The sequence below is a fragment of the Danio rerio genome, chromosome 14, assembly GCF_052040795.2.
Source record: "Danio rerio strain M-AB ecotype USA chromosome 14, GRCz13ab, whole genome shotgun sequence".
Classification (NCBI taxonomy): Eukaryota; Metazoa; Chordata; class Actinopteri; order Cypriniformes; family Danionidae; genus Danio; species Danio rerio.
This window is the reverse complement of record NC_141034.1, coordinates 27495215-27520265: the sequence shown is the minus strand read 5'-3', so window position 1 is coordinate 27520265 and position 25051 is coordinate 27495215. Positions and strand designations below refer to the sequence as shown.

Below are 25051 nucleotides of genomic sequence, written 5' to 3'. Positions count from 1 at the left end.
ATATATATATATATTTCTCATCTCGCGCACACAAACCTGCTCGTACAACAGTGGAATACATCACATCCGGTCGCATACGGTCTCGCAGGAGTCTAAATATTTCAAAGGATCCGCAGCTCAGTTCGGATCCGAATTTTCCGCATATGGAGAACTCCACGCTGCTCCCGAACTAATCTCCATAAATGACTTCCGGTCTGTCGCTTGTCGTGTGCAGTGGAAAGCAGGCTTTATTGTTCAGAGATTTAAGTGCTAGAGTATGAAGGGCGTTTGTTTTTACAGGAAAAAGTGTGTTTCGACAGGTGGTTTGTCAAACCCACTAAGCTGTGTAAAGCACATTTCATAAATGTATAGTGTTTTTTTTTTTTTTATCTGGAGTGATTGTAAGAACTTGTTTTTTAGGAATTAATCAATGTATTGATAAATTTCTGATGATTGCATTACTTTCTGTGATAAAGTCACATTAACTGTCACCGCTGGGAAAGCAGCACTGGCATTCACACACACACATTCTCGTACGCACACGCACATTCTCACGCACACACATACTTGCAAACACACACACACACACAGACGCGCTGACACGCAGACATACTCACAGGCACACTTACCTCATTCATTCATCATAATGTTCCTCCCTGCCGTTGCCGTTATCGGAGGAGCGGGTGCACACGCGATCTCGATAGCAAATGGTCATATTTCCATAAATCCACTCCCCGCAATTCATAAGTCATCCATAGGCATTTCATACACCTCCACTTCACCTGTTGTGTTGTCTTCTCTGTTTGGTGTTTGTCTGTGTGGGCGTAGTCAGGCTTCCGGTCGCGATCGGTCAAACCGAGCACATAGGAAGTGCTGGTTTAAGAATGATTGGGATTGTGTGCGCATGCGCACTGCGATCGGAAGCTGACGAAACCATTATGTTTGTTAAATAGGTGTTTTGTGTTTATGAAGTGTGTATTATGTGTTTATTTATATTAAGAAAATGTATGTTTTGTTGTTAATTATATATTAAGGATTTTTTCTTTATGTGTTTAATGTGAAGGGTGGCTTGAATGTCAAGTTATTTAATGTTTGTGTATTTGTACATTTTAATACTTACCTGTTGAATGGTTTAGCCCACAAACGGGCGGGAGTTTGGGCTATATAAGCCAGAGCCCAACTTCATTACAATACTTGTTAACCAAGTCGATGCAAGAGTGCTACTGTGGTGCCTCAAGCAAGTATATTGTGGATACCTGTTATTATCGTTATTATTATTATTATTATTGTAGATATAATTGGAGTATATTTTTGCAGATTTTATTTTCCTGTTTGTTGTTTCTTTGGTACTTTTTATTACTATTTTTTTTGTTAGCACTTGTAAATATCTTCACTGTGGATGGACTTTTTGGCACTGTAAATAAATATCACCTTGCACGACAGTGCTTTGCGAGTAAGCCATCATTTTTTTTTACGAACTCACATTTCTTCCCCCTTGAAGACGAGTTGGTGGGCTCGTTTTCATCACATCTGGTGGCAGCGGTGGGATGGCTACTCGCAAGACAGCGCCAAAAGGCCGAAAACCGAAGACGGGTTTACGGTCCCAAGTGAAGGCAGCATCAGAGGAAGGGGCTGATTGGAATTCGGTGGTGACAACGGAGGATGAGGAGGAAGCCACAAGTCGTCCCAGAGTCTCCTCAAAGTCCAGCTCAACCCCATCCAAGCCAGTTACTTCTGATGCTACAGCTGGTGAGGGAATGTATTCCCTGATGCGGAGATTTCTGGACTCTCAAGAGGAGAGGGAGGACCGATATATGCAGGAGCTCCGAGGTCTTCGTGATTCCATTCTGCAGTCAATACGTCCTGCGGAGACTTCCATTGATGCAGAGAGTGCACGAATGGAGCTACCGACACCCGCAACAAAGGTATCCACAAAACACAGAACAGCCTATATCCATGACTCTCCAAATGTCACAGAGCCAAGAGTGCCGATGCAGTGGACTGAGCCAAAGATGCCAAGCTTCCAGCAGGGGGAAGATATTGAGAATTATCTTCGGCGGTTCGAGCGTCTGGCCAGAACATGGAGGTGGCCTAAGGAGGAGTGGAGCTACCGTCTGGTTCCGTTGCTGACAGGACAAGCACTGGAGGCATACCTGGCAATGGACGAGGAAGAGGCTGAGGTCTATGCGGATCTGAAAGAAGCACTGCTGGAGAAGTTCAACATCTCTCCAGAGACATACCGCCAGCGCTTCAGGTCATCTACAGTTCCAGTGGGAGAATCGCCGACAGAGACCTACCACCGACTAAAGAACCTGTACAAGCGATGGGTCCAACCGGAGGAGCACTCCAAAGAGGAGATTGGCGAGGTCATCATCCTGGAGCAGCTGCTTCGGGTACTACCCTACGACGCACGCACCTGGGTAAAGGAGCACGAGCCAAAGTCAGGACAGGCAGCAGCACGGTTGGCTCAGCAGTACCTGAACGCACATCGTGGCGGGCTCCGTACTCAACCACATAAAGGTACTGTACGTCACACATTACATAACACTGGTTCTGAGAGGGGTCGTACTGAACTGTCGGACAATGCACAAACCCAAAAACCTGCAACCAAAGACTTGATTTGCTTTTACTGCCAGCAGCTGGGTCATAAAGCATCGGTATGTCCTGCTCGTAAAGCTAAACTTACGGGTTTTTGTTATGTGCCAAGAGAAGGGGACTGTGATTTTGACTCTGTGGGGGAGGGTCATAATGTATATAATGTTACTGTGAACGGACATAAACTAAAAGCACTCTTAGATACTGGAAGCTCTTTGTCAATGATGAAATCACGTTTTGTACATAATGTCAGTTATGAAAACACCACCTCTGTTCAATGTGTACATGGGGACATAAAGCAGTATCCCCGAGCCGAGGTTATGGTTGAGGTACAAGAACAAATGTACTTGCTTAATGTTGCAGTAGTTGACAATTTACCCGCTGATATGATTCTAGGAAGAGACTTTCCAGTACTGTATGAACTTTTGCAACCCACCATCAAAGACTCTGAACGTTCTATTGCTACTGTTAATGTGTCATGTCCAGCTCTTACAAGAGCACAAGCCAGGGCAGGTCTACAGCCCTTGCCAGACTTGGATAGTAGTCTGTTGCAGGGCGGGACCAAGGGCCCTAGGAAGTCAAGACGCCAGCGGCGTCTTGAAAAGTACCTGGGAACTCCAGCCTCTGAGTCTTTAGGAGAGGGTCTCAAAGTTGATGGCTGGAAGGTCCCAGGGAATATAACACAACTTCAAAGGGAAGATAAAACCTTGAAACCCTTATTTGTTAAAGCCGAGTCTGAACAAACATCAATTTTGTGCAATGAGGTATATGTAGTAGAGAATGGTGTGTTATATGTGAGAACAAATGATGTGTTGCGTTTAGTTGTGCCATCTTGTTGTCGTCCTCTTGTTCTTCACCTTGCACACACTGTTCCATGGGCTGGTCACCTAGGCCAACAGAAAACATATGCACGCATTAGCTCACGATTTTACTGGCCCACACTTTATACTGATGTACAAACACACTGCAAAACATGTGCCGTCTGCCAAAAGACAAGTGCTCTGTCCCAGCGGGGCAGAGCACCCCTGCAACCTCTCCCTGTTATCTCTGCACCTTTTAGGCGGATTGCCATGGACATTGTGGGGCCATTGGAAAAGAGCAGTGCTGGACATCGTTACATCCTGGTGGTCAGTGACTACGCCACAAGGTATCCTGAGGCCTACCCACTCCGTTCTATTACAACACCTAAGATCATCCATGCCTTGATTCAGTTGTTCTCCAGAGTTGGCATACCTGAGGAGATACTTACTGACCAAGGAACAAACTTCACATCACGTCTGATGGGGCAGCTACACAAGCAGATGGGCATCACCGCCATAAGAACAACGCCATATCACCCACAGACAGATGGACTTGTCGAGCGGTTCAATCAAACTCTCAAGAACATGCTGCGGAAGTTCGTTGCAGACACGGGCCGAGACTGGGATAAGTGGTTACCGTTTGTTCTCTTTGCTTACAGAGAAGTGCCCCAGGCATCGACGGGCTTCTCACCATTTGAGCTCCTTTATGGATGGCAGGTACAAGGACCCCTAGACTTGCTGAAGAAGGACTGGGAAGGAGAACCTGCATCGAAGAAGGAGGAGAGCGGCATTGTGCACTATGTGCTAGAGATGCGAGACCGTTTGGAGAAGTACAGAGAACAAGCCAAAGAAAATCTGCTAGAGAAACAGCAAGCACAGAAGAGATGGTACGACCAACATGCCAGACTGAGACAATTCCAAGAGGGACAAAAGGTGCTTCTACTTTTACCAACTTCAACTAACAAGTTACTGGCTAAATGGCAGGGGCCATACACTTTGATCCGCAAGATGGGGCCGGTAACGTATGAAATTCATCATCCAGACAAGGGGAAGACCAGGCAGACCTACCATGTCAACCTATTAAAGGAGTGGAAGGAGCCACCCGGTAAGGGACCAGAAACAGCCCTCCTGGTGAGGAAGGTGGAGGTAGAAGAGGATGTGGAAGAAGAGGATATGGAGGATGTAAAGAGACAGCCGTCTGTGGTGAATCTCACTCACCTAGAAGACTCCAAAAGGGAAGAGCTGCAGAACCTCCTAAATCTGTTTCCTGCTTTGTTCTGTCAGAGGCCTGGACGGACTGAGCTAACCCAACACACCATCCACCTTTCTGATCCAACACCAACACGTCAACGTCCCTACCGGGTGCCTGAGAGGCTGGTGGAACCCTTGAAAGAGGAGATAAAGTTGATGAAGGAGCTAGGAGTGATCGAACCATCAACGAGTGAATGGAGCAGCCCAATGGTGATTGTTCCCAAGAAAGATGGATCCTTGCGTGTCTGCATCGATTTCCGCAAGCTCAATGCCCAGTCCAAGTTTGATGCATACCCGATGCCAAGAATTGATGATCTGCTGGAGAAGATTGGTCAGGCCAAATACATTACCACGCTAGACTTATGTAAGGGATACTGGCAGGTAGCCCTCAATCCGGAGTCCAGACCATACACTGCTTTCCGAACACCATTTGGATTATTTCACTTCACAGCCCTTCCCTTTGGCCTTCATGGGGCACCAGCCACATTCCAAAGGCTAATGGATAGAGTCCTTCAGGGTTGTGAAGACTGGGCGGCTGCATATTTGGATGACGTGGTAATTCACAGTAATTCGTGGACTGAACATCTACAACATCTTCAACAGACACTCAAGAAGATAGCAGAAGCCGGACTGACCTTAAATGTGTCTAAATGTGAGTGGGCAAAGCAAGAGGCCAATTACCTCGGATACCACCTGGGCAATGGACAGCTTAAACCTCAGATCGACAAGGTAGAGGCGATTTGCAGGAGCCCACAGCCAAAGACCAAGAAGGAAGTGAGATCGTTCCTAGGACTTGTAGGCTGGTACAGGAGATTCGTCCCAAACTTTGCCTCTATCGCTGCTCCTTTAACAAACTTGTTGTCTAAGTCAGTCACAAATCCTGTTCCATGGACTAATGACTGTGAAAAAGCTTTCAAAACCCTGAAAAGAAGATGTGTTCCAGTCCAGTCTTACAGAGTCCTGACTTCTCAAAAAGGTTCCTGGTACAAGTGGATGCTTCTGCAACAGGAATAGGAGCTGTCCTTGCCCAAGGAAATGCAGAAGAACAAAAACCCGTTGTTTTCCTCAGCCGCAAGCTACTGCCAAGGGAGACAAGATATTCTGCAATTGAAAAAGAAGGTCTTGCAATCAAGTGGTCTCTGGACAGTCTAGGTTATTACCTCCTAGGCCGTGAGTTTGATCTGGAAACTGACCACCGGGCCCTTACCTGGATCCAGTCCATGAAAGACCACAATGCCAGAGTCACCCGATGGTACCTCGCCCTGCAGCCATACCACTTTAAAATACGCCACCGACCGGGTAGACTCAATGTGGTAGCCGACTACCTGTCCAGGTTCCCGGCCAGTATGCGGCTGGGAGAGGGGGAAGGTGATGTGATAAAGTCACATTAACTGTCACCGCTGGGAAAGCAGCACTGGCATTCACACACACACATTCTCGTACGCACACGCACATTCTCACGCACACACATACTTGCAAACACACACACACACAGACGCGCTGACACGCAGACATACTCACAGGCACACTTACCTCATTCATTCATCATAATGTTCCTCCCTGCCGTTGCCGTTATCGGAGGAGCGGGTGCACACGCGATCTCGATAGCAAATGGTCATATTTCCATAAATCCACTCCCCGCAATTCATAAGTCATCCATAGGCATTTCATACACCTCCACTTCACCTGTTGTGTTGTCTTCTCTGTTTGGTGTTTGTCTGTGTGGGCGTAGTCAGGCTTCCGGTCGCGATCGGTCAAACCGAGCACATAGGAAGTGCTGGTTTAAGAATGATTGGGATTGTGTGCGCATGCGCACTGCGATCGGAAGCTGACGAAACCATTATGTTTGTTAAATAGGTGTTTTGTGTTTATGAAGTGTGTATTATGTGTTTATTTATATTAAGAAAATGTATGTTTTGTTGTTAATTATATATTAAGGATTTTTTCTTTATGTGTTTAATGTGAAGGGTGGCTTGAATGTCAAGTTATTTAATGTTTGTGTATTTGTACATTTTAATACTTACCTGTTGAATGGTTTAGCCCACAAACGGGCGGGAGTTTGGGCTATATAAGCCAGAGCCCAACTTCATTACAATACTTGTTAACCAAGTCGATGCAAGAGTGCTACTGTGGTGCCTCAAGCAAGTATATTGTGGATACCTGTTATTATCGTTATTATTATTATTATTATTGTAGATATAATTGGAGTATATTTTTGCAGATTTTATTTTCCTGTTTGTTGTTTCTTTGGTACTTTTTATTACTATTTTTTTTGTTAGCACTTGTAAATATCTTCACTGTGGATGGACTTTTTGGCACTGTAAATAAATATCACCTTGCACGACAGTGCTTTGCGAGTAAGCCATCATTTTTTTTTACGAACTCACATTTCTTCCCCCTTGAAGACGAGTTGGTGGGCTCGTTTTCATCACACTTTCAGTTGTATGCTTATTTTGATGACTTCATTATTATTCTTTATGTTTTTATGGTTATTTAATACCACTACCTTATTATCACCCTATATATGTTGCATTATTATTATCATCCTTTGTATTTTTGATTTTTATACTATTATAGATTATATGGAATATACTATTATGAAGCCATGTTCAAGCAGATGAGAAATGCAAAGATACAGTGCAAACACAACCAGAAACGGAAATAATTAAAAGAGCAGGAGGTGTAGGGAATTTAATAGAAACAGATGTATGGAAGTAACATCATAAGGGCACTTGCGTTCTGTTTAATGTGTGACTTATGCTCACACTCAGCTGCACACTCAGACATGCACCTATGCTTAGTTGCAATGACTTTCAAAATCCTGTGACCCTAAAACTACCCATGTGAACTTCAGCTTACAGTTGGCAGCTCAATATACAGTGAACAAGATATATTGTTAAGCATTGTTTTGCTGAATTGCCACATTTGAAGTAGGAAGGAAAGACCTTAACTGGTCATGGCTATGATCCCTAAAAAAACTGAGATTCTATTGGTGGTAAAGAAATTACTAAACTGGCCATGGGTAGGGAGCACCTGGGAGAGCTGAGATCCTATTAGTGGAAAAGCTAAGGGAGGTGTGCTAATGTGTAAATTGGGGTGGATTGTTAAGACAAAGAAGTGTATTTAAACTGTGTGCTGGCCTACACTAATCAGACACTTGATTGATATGTCTCTGTTGTTACTGATGCTGTAACAATAAACTGCTTTGCCTAAACACTTCGGAAATCTCTGACTTTATTTATTTATTTATTTTTTTTTAAACTTTGACTTCTTTATTTAAAAAAAAAAAAAAACTTTTTGTCATAATGCCAAGCTCTAAGGCTAAAGATGAAGTGTGAATTGTATATTGTAGACTCCAAAAAGCATGATTTTACTCTCAGACGTCCAAATACTTCACAGCTCAGGAAGCCTGACTTGGAAGTGTTGAGTGTGAGATGGCAAAAGAAGGAGACTGGGTCTTTTGTTTGCTGGAGTGGGGTGTCAGGAGTGAGGCTGCAGATAAGATGAGTTGACTTCTCAAAAGCCACTCTTCATTCAGCTTGACAGCCGTCTACCTGCTGTGTATTGTCCCTCTTGAAAGAGGAAAGCAGGACAGTGTCTCTGTGGGAAGCCTGCAGCGATCATAAGCACCTTAAACAGGCATTCAGCCACAGGAGAGCAATATACTGTATGAGCAGTGTGTTTCCACTTCTTGCTTTTCATTCAAATTCAGTTTTTACAGTGTTCGTTTATTTATTGCAAAGGTTTTCTTGCAATAAGTTTGTGGTGGTTATATTGTGGGTAGTGTTTAGACAATGAAAGTCAGAGTTTAAAAGAGTCAATATTGAACAGAAACCAAAACTGTTTAACCATCAAAATAGCAGTTTGAGCATCACGGAATGTTATAAAACTGAACACATTCTTTATGCTTTTGAGCATAATAAGCAAGTTTGAATATTTGTGTTTGCAAATGCTGATCAAACAATGGAAAGGGTTTCTAAAAGTATTTTAGGTTGAAATTGGGCACTTTAACATGCTCATGGTGGCCAACCATATTGACTAAACGTAATTCAAAACATACAAAAATGTTTGGTTTGAATATGTTCATAAAGTTGCGGTCGACATTTACTGTTTTGGGCAAAATCCAGTCATTTCAATAGGAATTTTTTACAATTGAGAGCCACATGTAAGCACATTCTGTGCTTACTGACCAACACAAAAGTTGCATGTTTGAGAGTAACTTCTGTGTAAGTTTTTTTTAACATTTTTTTTTTATACATTTCAACGTAGATGAACATGTAAAACAGGCTTTTTGGGAAGCAAAATACCACAGGCAGTTTAAGACTCAAAAATGCTACAAGAATTTGCACATGCCAATGAAATCCAAAAATGCTGTCAAGGTCTGACTGGCAGATCTTGGATGGCATATTAATTTGTGTAGGTTTAAGCTAAAATAAAATGTGATTTCAACACTTATTATAATAAAGAACTATTCGAGTAATAAAAATGCTGAAAATACCTAAAATACCCACACGTGTAAATTATGCCCAAGAAAGTTAAATTTGATGACAATATTTAATCAAGCCACCTATGGTGACAAAACATGACCGCAAACAACAAACATAATTATGTTTGATTCAAGTTTTACAACATTACTCTAAAATTTATCTTGTATAAACAAATCTTTATTGTCCAAAAATGCTCTCCAGACTCAATTCAAGCATTTGCAAATGTCCGTGAAGACAGCATTATTAAGATATGTTTATGATTGCCAAAACACTGTCCAGATTTGATACAAATTGCAAGCACACTGCTTAACAATTTTAATGACAAATGATAAGTGAAATTAAAATGCAGTGATGCGTATTGATCAAAATTGACAATAATGGACAAAAAAGCTGGTAAAATTAAATTACAAAATTTCGTTGTGCCACCTATAATTCCCAAAAGTGCTCGCTAGGATCTCTAATTAACGAAGTCAATTTATTTAGAAAGAACATCCAAAATACTTATTTGTTACTAGTAATAAAAACTAAAGAAAACAAAAATAATGCAGGCATCACAGTGGCCCAGTGAGTAGCACGATCGCTTCACAGCAAGAAGGTTGCTGGTTCAAGCCTCGGCTGGGTTAGTTGGCATTTCTGTGTAGAGTTTGCATGTTCTCCTTTTGTTTGCGTGGGTTTCCTCTGGGTGCTCCAGTTTCCCTCACAGTCCAAAGACATGCCCTATAGGTGAATTGAATAAACTAAGTTGGCCGTAGTGTATATGTGTGAATGCAAGAGTGTGTGTGTAAGTGTTCCCAGTGTTGAGTTGTGGCCGGAAGGACACAAAGATAGGTTGGCAGTTCATTCTGCTGTTGCGAGCCCTGAATAATGAAGGGACTAGCCGAAAAGAAAATGAGTGAAAATAACACCTACCAAATATTTTACACAATAGAGTACAAATATACGATTTTACCAAAAGCATCTCTAACCCTGGGTCACAAAACATGTCATAAGTGTAACATTTTTGGAGATTTATACAGGTGTAATGAAACTTGCATTTACAGCTGTTCAAATTCTATTCTTAGCAATAAATATTGGTAGTCCAAAAAGTAAGTTTTGACAGATTTAGAGAAATAAATATACTAAATGTCTTCATGGAACATGATATTTACTTAATATTATAAGCATATTTAGCATAAAAAAAATAATTTTGACTCAATGTAATACAGTCACATCTCGACTCACAATCAAGCTTCAACTTCACAAAGGCACTGGAACGCAGGAATTATCACGAAAACACTTAATCTACAAAGACACTTACTCCCTTGACATATACATACAGGAAGGACAGAGTAGACCAGACCCAAAACGAACTGAACACAGGAGCTTAAATACACAGCACATCATTGAACTAATTACACACAGGGGTGAAACACAGATAAAACTCATGAAACTAAAGGCAGGAAAACAAAACAAAGGAGCATATGCTCATAATAAAAGCACATGGAACAACACAGAAGCACATGGAATTACACATTGGGAAGTCACATGACATAACAGACAGGAATACCAAACAAGACCGTGACAAATACTTACTCCAAGAGCCGTTAATATTGAAGTTGCACCATTTAGCTGCACCATGTTGGTGTTTTGTAACATCTAATTTTTACAAGGTGGGTCGTTAGCCCAATGCTCAACCCCTAACTTGGAGGACTAGGATATACACACATACACTACAGACAATTTAGCTCACCCAATTCACCTATAGCGCATGTCTTTGGTGCATGGGAACCGGAGCACCCAGAGGAAACCCACGCGAACACGAAGAGAACATGCAAACTCCACACAGAAACGCCAACTGACCCAGGCAGGGCTTAAACTGGTGACCTTTTTGCTGTGAGGTGAGAGCACCACCCACTGCACCACTGTCAATTTAACACAATCTATTTTTGGTTACTACCACAAATACACCTGTGCAATGTGAGACCAGGGTCTCAGATTCCAGAAAATACAAATACAGCAGTTATAACGTCTAATGGCAATGTCTAATGCAGATCTAATGACTTGAGCCACAGGAAAATGCATGTTCCCTTTTTATTAACCTAAATAAAGCTAAAATAATAATAAAAAATACATACAAGACCAAAATGCTAACACAAATGAGAAATGTTTCCTTTGCAAATAACAGTAAAAAAAAGAGTAAATAACAAAATAAAATAACTGACAAAAACAATTACTTCAAGTCCTTCAAATGAAATCAATTTATATAAAATAATATTGTATACATAAACAGTCCCAAAATAAGACACTAACTCAAATGAACGGTAGCACCAATAATCTCCATGGCTTTGAGAGCCAGCCAGAGCTTATTTTAAGCAGCAGCAACGCGGAGCACTGAGGTTAAAGGCCTCTTCAGGCGCAGGCTGGTATGGTGGAGGGAGGTGTGGGTGATATGTGTTGAGAGTGGGCTGAAGTGAGGAAACGGGCCAGGCTGGAAAGGCCCTTGGCAAACTGTGGCTTCCAGAAGCAGAAACACAGATTCACAACCCTCGCGGCTCTTGGAAGAAGAGAGCTCCGCCTGATATAAAGGTCAGTCTCAGGCACAGAGCCAGAGTTTACCGAAGGTTTAGAAGGCATTAAAAAAGCAGCATATGCAGCCTGACCTGATGGCACAAGGTCCATCTACAACTGGGCACCGAATCACAGCGATCCTTTCATGCGGTCTGTTGGTTTCCAGAGAAAACAGATAATATTTGCCATGCTTGGCCTCTCTCTCTAAGAAGTCGGTGTCCTTCAGAAAGCCAGTCCTTTCAAACGACAGTGAATGAAAGCCGGTCGATGGCCATTTATTAAGCGCAGTTGACTAGAATGAGGTTGTGGTGGTGATGTAGAGACAGAGTTAAGTCAAGCTGAGTCTGTGCAGTGCTGAAGAATAAGACTGATGGATTGGGAAGGTGGGAAACTGTGCTGGAATCACAGGACACAGATTCAGATCTTTACAACAGAGCTTTTACCATTACCAGCCACCATCGATAAAAGAAACATTTATTTGGTTTACCTGCTTAAATAATATCAATGTAAAGAAATTCTGTCCCACTTTGTATTAAATCTTGGTAACTATTATGTACTGTTGTAAAATCTTTATTTTAAGCATAATGCATTTATTGTGTGGATGCATGCTATTTTATTGATTTTTTTGTAAGAGGTAACTAAGATCACTTAGACCAAACAGGGTTGTCAGAGACAAAGTTAATATTGGATTGAGGAAATCTGACCACTTAGTTTAAAGTAGATTTAAAAGTTTGAAGGCTTTCAGTTTGAAGTAAAATGAAATTTGAAACATGTTTAAGGGTTTTGTTGTCTATGGGAAGAAAACAAACAGTGAGAGAAAGTTTCTAACGCTTAAAACAGTTAAACACCAGCATATTACTCTACTCTTAATCCTATCTCCAAGAAATAACAATGATACACATTCAGTTATAATGCACACAGTGGCAAAAAGTGAACTATTTTGAAAATGAACCGCGCCGCATATGAGGAACAGCCGATGGTGGCCATAGCAAAGGCAATCAGCAGAGGAAAGCCAGTTTAGAAACGCATTTAAATCAATAAAGGTAGAAGCATGCGTCACCTTTTTTACGTGGTTTTGGTCTCGATATGTGAACAGCCCCACAAAGATTTAACCTGAGATATACAATGCAAGCACTGATCTACAATCGATACCTGATTACAAGCTGAGCAGCGTGATTACAACTTATAACACACAATTAAACACATGTTTTTAAAACTACACAAAACGAGGCAACAATTGTAAAAGTTACTGACGTCCCTGTCAAAGTCTGACAAAGTCCCATAGTCTTTGCTGCTCCTTCAATAACAAACGACCGACTAATCCCGGTAATGAACTTTAACCCTTTATTCCCCTCAGCCGAATCTCCATCTGTCAGTGATCTATGTGCCCCATGATCCTCCGCGCCCTTGCTAAAGTCTGAAGTGAAAGTGTGTTCACATTTTACCGTAACTGGAAGTACATAATTGGTGATGTGCTGTATCGACGTCGATGTGATCAAACAAAATATCCAAACCCAACTCGATTCGTTTATTCGACTCTGAGTGAAATATTTTGCTAAAGAATCAATAGTTTTAAACAAGGTGTACTTTTAGATTTAAACCTCAGCTGAATGTTTTCTTTCACTTAGAGCTGTGTTACATACTGCATGGAAGGTCATTTTTAAAAACCCATAATAGGGGCTCTTTAATACACGAATACATTTTTAATAAACTATGTACACATAGACATCACCAATAAAAATACAGGTTAACTATGTATATAATAACTTATATTTGATTATAACTTTAACTTAATCTTATTGTAATGCAGGGCGATGCAGTGGCGCAGTAGGTAGTGCTGTCGCATCACAGCAAGAAGGTCGCTGAGTTGCTGGTTCGAGCCTTGGCTCAGTTGGCGTTTCTGTGTGGAGTTTGCATGTTCTCCCTGCGTGAGTTTCCTCCGGGTGCTCTGGTTTCCACCACAGTCCAAAGACATGCGGTACAGGTGAATTGGGTAGGCAGGTGAATTGTCCATTGTGTATGAGCGTGTGTGTGTGAATGAGTGTGTGTGGATGTTTCCCAGAGATGGGTTGCGCCTGGAAGGGTATCCGCTGGGTAAAACGTGCTGGATTAATAAAGGGACGAAGACAAGAAGAAAATGAATGAATGAATGAATGATTGTAATGCAATAAGGTGCACCTTTTATAAAGCTGCTTTAAACAATACTTGTTATAAAAAGTGCTTTAAAAATTAATTAATTGAAGTTGAGGGGATTTTAAAAAATGTTCTTGAAAGAAGTTTATTTTTCTTAAAAAGGAAGCATTTATTTGATCAATAAGATTAAAACAGTATTACTGTAATGTAACAATTTTCAAGAATTTTCAATTCTAATATGTTACAAAGTTTAATTATGGTAAAGTTTTTCAGTAGCCATTAATCCAGATTCCAGTGTCACATTATTTTCTTACTTCCAGGGCCATTTATATCGAAGTTTATATTTAACTGCACCATATTGGTGCTTTGTATCATCGAATTTTCACAAGGTGGGTCGTTAGCCCAATGCTCAACCCCAACCTGGAGGACCAGAACATACACACATACACTACGGACATTATAGCTTACCCAATTCACCTATAGCGCATGTGTTTAGGCTGTTGGGAAAACCAGAGCACCCGGAGAAAACGTTAAAAACAATTAATCTTTCTAAAATTTTGTGAAACCGGTAATGAATTTATTTGAAACAGAAATCCTTTATAGCATTCTAAATATTTTTATGGACACATTTGATCGATTAAAAGTGTTCTTGCATAATAATAACAATAACACAAAATAAAACTAAATAAAATAAGAAAATAAGAGCATATATAAATCTTATTCAGACACTTTTAACTATGACTGCAGTATCCAAACTCTTTTTAGGTCCACTGAATACCACAAGTCTCATCTTGTGTGACTGTGAGATGAAATGCTCTACAAAAAGCCGCATAATTGGAAAAAGGAACTGCCTGTTTTTGTGTCCTCGTTAGAAAGTCAGGCAAGAAAAGATTTAAGCTCAGCTCTTAGCTGATCCGCAATGAGTTGAATAAAACAAGGAGGTTTCAAATATCCCCATCGGTCAAATCTAATAAATAACAAGGGGTGAGGCTGACAGCAATAAGCCTGTGTGCTTTTAATACAGCACCAATCAAAGCGAACACCGCTGCCCTTTAAAAAGCTCAGATAAATGACATATGGTAGAAATGCTGATATATCCCATCATATTTGCTTTGAAGGGCACGAGAGCAGTCAGACAGAAAAGGGTGGACTAGTTTGACAAAAACGCTGAAGAAAGAGCATATAGACGATAAAAACGGGCCAGTCTTAAAAAGTGAAGACATGAAAAGGAAGAATTCCTGCAATAACTACGAGAGCAGGCGCTGATGTGGAGATGCTCGAGATTGTAAAATTTCATGTTAAATGACATGAGGCATGGCGGACCTTTTGGGTTATGCATTTTTTTCTGGTAACTGAGGTGGGAATAACCATGAATGATTGCTCCGCATTACTGTGTGCCGTAGTCAGGAGAGCACACCTGTCACCAACTATTAAATCCACTTCTGCACAGACTGGTGTGGAAAAAAACAGCGAGTCGCTACAATGCGAGATATGTGCGTGATATCCTGTTCTGACTGAAAGAGATGAGAGGAGACTGTCAAGTTTATGGATGTGGCCAAATTTCATCAGACAGCATTCACTGCGATGGCCATCTCTTTCAAGTTCCTCTCTGCTGCTCATCATTAAAAAAAACTACAATGGCAGAATCTGAGGCCCCCCATCTACAGCCCAGAAACAAGTGGGCTTTTGTTCTGCATCCCTTTTCCTGTAATTTCTCTCTGCGATCTTGGAATAATTACCTCTGCGCTGTTTGATCGCTGAGCTTAGGCAGTATGGCTGGAATGACCAGCTTTCATTCATTTCTAATCGGCACTACAAACACAGGGAGGGAATATGAAGCGCACTTTTTTATGTTGTTGTTCTGCGATTCTAGAATCAATATACAGCCAGCTGCTTCTGTTGTCAATTGAAGTATCGATCTGGGTGAAAGATGACAGGGTTGCATTGCTACAGAAAATCAGATTCCTTTACAGACATAATTTTTTTTCAGCTAGAGAGGAACCATTTGAAAGTAAAAAACTGAATCCTGAAAACAATTTACAAACAAAAGTGTTCTTTTGAAAAAATAGCTACGAGGCTTTTGAATTTAGACAGCCACACAACATGAACTCTTACAAGCTCACAAAACAACACAGCTTAAAGCTACTTTAAATCTGAATGATCTGCAATAATACAATAATTTATTTGTCGTCAGGTGGTTTTATTATGTTTTTAATTGTATTATGTTTTAAATATAATGTATACCATAACTCATGGGTTCGTAAATCAAAGGGGGACTTTGGTTTAGGTCTTTGGATACTAAAGTGTGAAATTTTAGTACGCAGTTTTTTGTTATTCATATTCAGAAATTCTTCATGTACATAAATTTTGCACACTGAGTACGATGCGTATTAATTAATCCATTCAGAAAAACACAAAACATTTCAGAGTCAATTCAAGTGTTTTGTTTTATTTTCTCTTCCTCAAAATATAAAAAGAAAGAGGAATAGGCTCCATATTTTGTGGATGTAATACCGCGTAGAGAGGAAGGAGAGTTCTCCTCTTCATCAAAGAGCTGCTGGATTATCCCAAAATGCAGAAAAAATTTTTCTCAAAAAGGTTTATTTCAGGAAATCAGTGTAATTTTGATACATTGCTTGTAATTCTTCACACATTTTTGTATGCAAACAAATCTTGAACAGTGTAAAAAAATCAGACTCCCCGGACAAATCTGACTCCCCTCTGCATGCATGCACGCACTTCACACAGCGCACACCTGCAGTTAAACTCTCAAACTCACAGCAGTTTATCATAAACCTTTTATCGATGATTTTCCCTGGAATTGACAGCAAGAACCAACATAGAAGCATTTTCTGATTGACAAGCAGCATCCAAAAGTACATACTAACCCTATTTTGCAGTATGGGCTGTCAAAACACCTCTTAAAATGTTTTTTTCGGAAGCGACAAAGTGAAAAAAATTGAACCAGATTTGAATTTTTTAATGACGAACAAAATTAACGTGAGTTTGAAGTTTCAAAATCATTGTGCAATAACCTTTAGAGAAAAAAACATAACATCCAAACATGAACTGAAAAGCAATATGTTGTTTTGTCCTTCATCTCCTGTAAAATACCCAGACTTTCAACAAATCTGATATTTCTCTGCCAGTTTGACAATAATGACAAAATTAAGCTGTGGCCAGTTACATATGAAAACACTCCCTCACCTGTACTCACCGCATGTGAGATGAAGAAAATGAAAGCAACCCAAAACTGTGGAAAAATCAGATGCTCAATGCCTGATCTTTAAAAATAAAGATGAATAATTTAGCAAGTATTTGCCAGAGGTTTGTGATACAACAATAACAGCAGAGCGTGAATTAAATCCTTATTTTCTTGGTATAATTTGTATTGTAACTTTAATGTATTTTTTGTTGGTCAGTTATCTACAAATATAAACAATAAAAACGAATAACATTTGTCTGATATGCTTCAAGGTCTTTTATGCTTCTGCAGCCAAAACACAAACTGCTTTGTTATATAAAATGATAATATAGATAAAAAAGTGAAAAATTCACAGTTTTGAATAATTATGATAACTTTTTGTTTGTTTGTTTTAAATCAAAGAATAGCCTATATTAAACTGTTTTCAATGTTGAGGACAAAAGCATTTTTTGTAAGATTCAGGTTCAGTTTAAAAAGGCTAATATGAAAACAGATATTCCCAAATATGAATAGGCTATAGAGAATTGCACGCAACATACATGCATTAAAAAACAAGGCCCGTCCTAAATCGCCCAACCAAATAAAGTGACAATTTCTTAACCAACCTGGCATACGCAGGTAATGAGACGACCTGTGCATCACTAATGCACAACGGACGAGCACATTCGCATGTTATTTAAAACTACAAAAAAAAACTATTCAGATGGTGATCTGTGGCGCAGCAGAAATATAAACAGTGTGCAGAGTCATAGATTAAGATAATTTTTTTTTAAATCTGTATTTTCAAATCTAGTCAACACTAGGAATGGCTACTGATCTGTGGGAATAGTTACCAAATCAGGACTCCATATTATGCAGTTTTACGTGGTAATTTTTTGCATAAGTATTGTAAATTTATAAAAAATTTAATAAATGGATAATAAAAATGCATTTGCATGTACAATTACCTGTTCAAAGAATATAAAACAGCTCTTTTTCAACAGTGACAATAAAAACAAACATCATTCCTGTTTTTTACTAATTATGTTTAGTGAATATACATTGCGATTTAAAGTCGAATTCTTTAGCATCATTATTCCCGTCTCCAGCATTGCATAATCCTTCAGAAATCTTTCTAAAATACTACACATTTCACTTTGAAACTGCCATGAATCATGCAAGCAGCAGCATAATATTTCTGCAAAAATGTGGCCACAGGCACACATTTGTTCACGAGCCTAGACTGCCTGTACCGCAAATGAAACATGCAAGACAGCCTTAGAATTTGGCCAAAACAAGTTCGCTTAGGAAACAGCATAATTAACATACCCATGATTGAGCACAGTTATGCCTTAAATCACTATTATATTTTAAAATGCTACCTCTGTAGGCAGTTAACTATATTTTATAACTCAGCCTCAATTTAGCCTTCAGTCTTTAATCTTTTGCAAACTTCATGAAGATATTTTGGTACTACACTATTTTACAGTCCCTTTTGACAAACTATGTATATTATTAAAGTTTTTACATAAACTGGTTTATAATTAGGTGATATCCTTATAATACTTAGCCCTTCACCTAATCTCATCCACTGTAACTGACCTTATACAATGACATTTTTTGTTAAATGGATAGTTCACACAAAATGAAAATTCTGTCATTATTTATGCAGCCTTTACTTGTTAAAAACTTTTATGAAAAGATCTTTTTAAGAATGCTGAAACATGGAACGATTGACTTTCATATTAAGAAAAAAACAGCGACTATGGAAGTTAACAGACACAGGTTTTCAGCTTTCTTCAAACATATCTTTTTTTGTGTGTTCAGCAGAAGAAAGTAAATAGTCAGTATATTTCCATTAAGGTGAATTATCATACAGTGTGAATTTTTGACTCTTCTTTAAAAATACCATGATATATTTGCAGATGTTTATTTGAAAAATAATGCTTTTATTGGAAAATGTGCTTTCTGTGCCGGAATGTCTGTCTTTGTTTTGGTCTCTTTAACCCGCCCAATACCAGCTGAGCCAATTTATTTCAGCACCCTGGGTTGTCTTTGTGGATAACAGCATATTTGATTTAGACTCCGAAATGAGACGCATATTCAGAGTTCCACATGAGGTTATTAATTAGCAAAATAACAAATAATACTAATATATTAATATTTCTTCTATCACATTCCGTTGGTTTGCTGCCATCAGACACACGACTGTTGATGTTGTCAATCTGGCAACCTGCTCCTGCGTGCATTTTGAACCAAGCGTGCAATACCTACTTTAACCACTGGGTTTCAACTTACATACTGCAGCTTTAAGTAAACTGTAAGTATGTGTTTAGTTCACATTTTACAAAATTAAGAGCAACAATTTACCCCCTGCACAGTAAAAAATTGTAGTTGCCTTAAATTTGAAAGTTGAATCAACTTTACAAGTCATTTCAACTTACATTAAATTTAAAACATCAATTTAAATTTTGTATATATTTCAATTTGTTTAGTTAAAACCAAATTAACTTAAAATACATTAAAATAATACACAAGCATATGTTGCTATGGCTTTTGATCATAAGCTGCTTTTACTGCTTTCATTAAAAAATATCTTCAATTCAGAACTAAAGCGGCAATCACACTTTTTGGGATAGACTTCCATTCATACAAATGTGAATGCAGCAGACTAGAAATGCGAAACCTGTCACACGAGCTTGCATGCTGCTGAGACCAATAGAAGATCAAAATGTCTGAAGGTCAGAGAGGTCACATTTTGAAAAATACAAAAAAATTGAATATGGAGCAACTGCTTGCTTTATCAATGACTACGCTTACATGGACATCAGTAATCAAGTTATTTCCCTTAATCTGAATAGGACTATAATATAATTAAGGTGTTTACATGAGTTGCTTTTTTAATGTTCCTTTCATGATCCAATTTTACATGTTACAGCACATAATTCGATTAACTTCATTTCGTCCCCACGCTATCCACATTTCCTTTGGAGTTTCATCTAATTTCAGGTGTTTCAATTATTGTTATTAATTATTATTAATGTTTCAATACATTTCATGCATGCCCGTCATGACAAACGAGATATTGGATGCGAGTATGAACTGCTGGAAGACTTGTTTGAATGTAATTTGATATCGTATGATGTATGTGGAAAAAACCTCAGCATTTCACGATGTGTGTCAGTGGTTCTTTACTGACTCTGTAGTTGCAGAAAACAGTGTCAAACAGCCGTGTGTAATAGTTTGATTGCGGTGTTTACAGGTCTGTACTGCACTTCAATAATGTAGCTAAAATTGGCATACTCCACATGTCTTAATTTGATTTCTGTTTAGTTCAATTATGACTTCAGTCGTATTAAGTTCATTAAAAATTGCTGTTTATATGGTAGACTCTTAATCAGAGTACTGTCTTAATCGCATTACAATCGGATTATTGGTGTCCATGTAAACATACTCAATGTCTAATCATCTTGTTTTATTTTGGTCTTTTCGCATCACTGTATGACAGAAGTCTGCATACTCAAACTTGTGTGGCCGTGGCTTTAGCTGCTATGTTGTTTTCTAAATGCTCCTCTCATACCTCAGCTTTGGCAATCAATCATTGTCTCACATCATATATTTGACTATCCAAGCTGGCAGAGGAGGGGTATTAAACCGTCACTCTCTTTTAGTCAGGCAGGTTATAGGACACGTTTCAGGTGAGGCTGACCATAGCGATATGAGAGCATCTAGCCTGTGATTACAGATGTGCATGCGGCGCGTGACCAGCAGGCAGAAAACTCAGCTGCTTGAAGGACACAAACTCTCTCAGGTAATCATTGTCTCCTCTGACCCTCCTCTTGCTGTGTGGCATATTTTACATGCCAGAATACCTCAGTCTCCTTAGAGGTCAACTGTCCAATTACAGTCAGAGTTGCACCCCAATCCCCCTGGACAGTCACCCCTCCTGTTTCATTCTTCTATCTGACCTCTCTCTCTCTCTCTCTGATGGCAGCCGAATTCAGATGAGCTTATTCAGCTGCTGGGATATAAGGGTAAATATGACAGCTCCTCTTTTAAATAAAAACACAGGCCTTCCATCAGGCGTCAGTCTGAAGCGTTTGAGTGGCAGCTGGCTTTTAAAATCGGATCTGCATCTCATCAAGGTGACTGGGCTGTGGAGATCAAAATCTCTACAGAATTATAATATTAAGGCAGATACTGGCTGCTCGTGGCTTTTCATCAGGTCAGCATTTCAGATCACATTGCTCGAGTCAATAATGTCATTTAAAATGCATGAGGGTTACAAATACTGCTTATCATTGCATACATGTTAAATGGAGTGAGATATTAGGCCTTTTTCCTTACACCTAGCGAGCTGTATTGACCTATGAATGGGGGCAGGGTGCAGCATCAGAGTGCACAATCCACCTGGATGATGTGACGGCAACCGTATTGTGCCAGACTGCACACCACACACCAGCTGATTGGTGGGGAGGAGACAGAGTGATGAAGCCACTTGTGATGTGGGGATGGTTAGGGGGCCATGATGGACAGAGGCCAGTGGATTTGTTTTTTTTTTCGATGGATATCCTGGGAGTTTTAATGACCAAAGAAACTCAGGACATGGATTTAACGTCTCATCCAAAAGTTATCGCTCATTGAGCAGTATAGTGTCCTCTTCACCAGTGTTTCTCAGGAACATTTTCAGTGGGTCGCGGAGTGTGTGGTCAAAAAAACTAAAGTTTAATTTAGCTTATTTTGCTTATACTTTTATTTTGAAATGCATGCACGACAACCCTACTGTTTAACATGTGAAATTTCATTTAATTATAGCAAAAAATATGTGGAAGTGGAAGTGCGACCCTGAATATGTAAAGTATGTATTCACATATTTTGACGACAAAAAAAGCCTTAAAGCCTCAGTGTGCCATATGTAGTGATGTGCTCTCACAAGAGAGCATGAAACCTTCTAAATTAAACTGACATTTAGAAACCAGACAACATGTTTTTAAAATTTCAGTTTAGTTCATGGTAACTAAACCTTTCCTTACCCTAACCACTGTTAACAGTGTTTGTCGTATTACTTTGTAATATTTCTATAATTTGATACATTTTGTTAAATGACAGCAATAAAATATTGTTTATTTGTAAGTTTTGGTGATTTTCTTATGATTTATCTGTCACTACTTCTGTATGTTAACAAATAAATACAAATTAAGTATAATTCCTAAAACTGTATTTTAGTTCCTAAAAATTTGGGTCGCGGCCTGATGACCATGTAAAAATTTGGGTTCTATGGCCAAACCAGTTGAGAATCTCTGCTCTTCACTATACTAGGACGTTAGAGCTCACATAGACTACAGGTTGAGCGCCCCCTGCAGGTCTCACTAACACCACTTCCGGCAGCAACCTAGCTTTCCCATGTGGTCTTTCATCCAGATACTGAGTGCTTAGCTTCAGTGAAATCATGTGAGAGTTGCAGAAAGCTAGTTGTCAGCAGAATAAAACGATTTCAACTTTCACCAACAGCAGAACCAACTTCAGGAGCATTGGACCAATCAGAAGAATTTAGAGGTGGGTTTAAAGTTGCAATCTTCTGCTTACGGTAGCGAGTAGGCATGGCCCCTCAGTTGCTGCACTGCAGTGGTCTTTTCTGTCTAACTCCAGTGACTGCACATCTGGACTGTCTGTTTTTATCACAGGACCATTGTGACTTGATGGTTCAGAACGAATGCATGTACTGTGCTGGTACATTGCATTAATGTTTTTGATGCAACTACATATGGGCCACTGCCATATCACCCCAAGACCTGGATGGGAACCACATGGGAAAACTAGGTAGCTGTTGGAAGTGGTGTTAGTGAGGCCAGCAGGGGACGCTCAACCTGCTGTCTATGAGAGTCCTTAATGCCCCAATAAAAGTGAAGAGGACAAAATACTGTCAGTGGGCACCGCCTTTCAGATGTGATGTAACACCAAGGTTCTGACTCTCTGTGGTCATTACAAATTCCATGGCACTTCTCGTTAAGAGAAAGAGCATAATGCCGGTGTCCTGGCCAAATTCCCTCTATTGGCCCTTACCTATCATGGCCTCCCAATCATCCCAATCCACCAAATTGGCTCACAGTCTCCACCTATGGATGGTGTGTGGTAAGCACACTGGCGCTGTTGTCCTGTGGCTGCCGTCACATCATCCACGTGGATGCTGCCACTGGTGGTGGTGTGGAGAGACCTCTCCTCATGATTGTGAAGCACTTTGGGTGTATTACATTACACTGCATTACATTTTACACAATAGTTTAGGCTATCCAATTTAAAGTGGAACAGAATTTCATTAGGATAAAGTTTGCAGTTTAAAACATATCAAAAAAAAATGTGTACTGATTTAAAATACTGCAACATGTAAAAAAAAGATTTAAAGTGTACTTAAAAGTAAACTTTAATTTTGAAATTATTTCAAAGTGCACTTTTTCAATATATGTGTACTTGGGTGCAGCAAGAGAATGTTTTATTTCATTATTATTTTAGTAGGCAGCTTTTCAAAATATACTTTTGAGATTTGATATTACTAGGGCACATTCAGTAATTCAATAATACAATATTCAAATAAGCATTACAATTCCTCCATGCTTTAGATAACTCACAATGACTCAAAATACATTTTAATTGGAATTTTCAGCATTGTATTAAAATCTAAGTTATTAATAATCAACATAATTAAACTTGCAGTACATTCTGAAATTGCCTTCTCAATGCTCGGGTCCATGAGATCCTGCCTTTGTGCTCTGCCAAAAAAAGGTATCACGGGTCGCCTAAAAATACTGCCTCACTAGTCAGCTCACTAGCTTTGGCACACAGCAGAGATAAAAAAGAGAGAGACGCTCACTGGGGTTTGGTGGAAAGAGTGTGCAGCTCTTGCAGTGGATGATTTCCTTCACTATAGGCATGTCTTGCGAAACTGGCGGGGGCACAATCCCAAGGCCGGGCATCATGGGGTTCATTGGAGCAATGCCAGTCATCATACCAAGGCTGGGGTCAAAATCTGTAGAAACACAAAGAGGACATCACAAAGGACTGAGTAAATAAAAGCCACTTTAGCCTGTGTGTTGATGCCATTATGCTGCGCACAAATTAAAGCTATGAGAGCTAAACATTCGCTCTCCACAATAAATAAACAAATAAGTCTAATACATATTTAAAAGGCTTTCCGAATGAATAGCTTTTTACTGACTCATTCCCCCAGCTGTTTGCCTTGGCTTGTTACTATGCGCGAGTGGTCCATCTGTGGGCAAAAAAAGAAGTGAACACTGGCTTTCATTTACAGGTATTGGTTTAGACTACAGCTGCATGACAGCATGGAGCTCTTTGAAATGGAAATGACGGAGCCCTCACGCTCTGCGGTCTCTCCTGCACCTGTGGAGAGTTTATAAGTCTGTCTAACCTTACTAAGAGCACTCCACTAGCATGCTTCAAAAATTTCCCATATTTGCAGCCATGCCATATAAACAAGCTCTGTCTCTGGCATGGGGGTGGTGGTGTAGGAGTAGCCAAAAAGTTGTGCGAGAAAATGCATCTCACTACAAGGAAATAAAGGAATAACCCATTTCAGGGTGGATTCACAGTCTACATTCATGCTGTATTGTGACAAAAAAAATAAACAAAAAAATAAAAATAAATAAAACGTCTATGTAGTTCGCCATCTCAGAAAAAGCATAATGAGAGAAGATGATGCAAAAAAGCATGTCTAAAATAAAGACCTATGATGTGCAAATCACACTATAAATAAATGCATAACACTTTTCAGCAAAGAACATAACACATATTTATGTTTATATCTACTTATTAGGCTTATTAAAAAAATTACATTACTATAAAAAGACAAAACAAACATTTTATATACTTAAAATTCAGCTTTTAAATGAATTATGTAAAAAAAAAACAGTTTGGGAAGGAAAAAGCATATTAAAGTAGCTTGGTACCCTGTAAAAAACTGTTCATTAGCAGCTTTATGCATTTTGTGATTCAATTTTTATATTTTTTATTTTCAATTCTCCCAATTATGTATGCTTTTGAATTGCATAATGGGATCTTGA

At 39.5% G+C, this 25051-nt stretch overlaps 1 protein-coding gene and 1 long non-coding RNA gene across 18 annotated transcripts in view; both read right to left on the bottom strand.

Annotated features, from left to right (window-relative positions):
* The window catches only part of enox2 (ecto-NOX disulfide-thiol exchanger 2), a 403572-nt gene that overhangs the window by 83102 nt on the left and 295419 nt on the right, over positions 1-25051 (bottom strand). For all 17 annotated transcript variants that reach the window (XR_015507402.1, XR_015507399.1, XR_015507401.1 and 14 more), the window contains one exon: positions 23845-24000. Coding sequence is in view for 8 of the 17 variants with exons in the window: in XM_087281444.1 (XP_087137570.1) it covers positions 23845-24000 (156 nt within the window). In the remaining 9 variants the exon portion in view is untranslated. The remainder of the gene's footprint in view (positions 1-23844; positions 24001-25051) is intronic.
* On the bottom strand, positions 204-16851 carry LOC147833956 (uncharacterized). The gene is made up of 3 exons (XR_015507475.1): positions 14270-16851; positions 7060-10850; positions 204-444 (listed from the first exon to the last, which is right to left on the bottom strand). It is a non-coding gene; the product is annotated as an uncharacterized LOC147833956 (long non-coding RNA).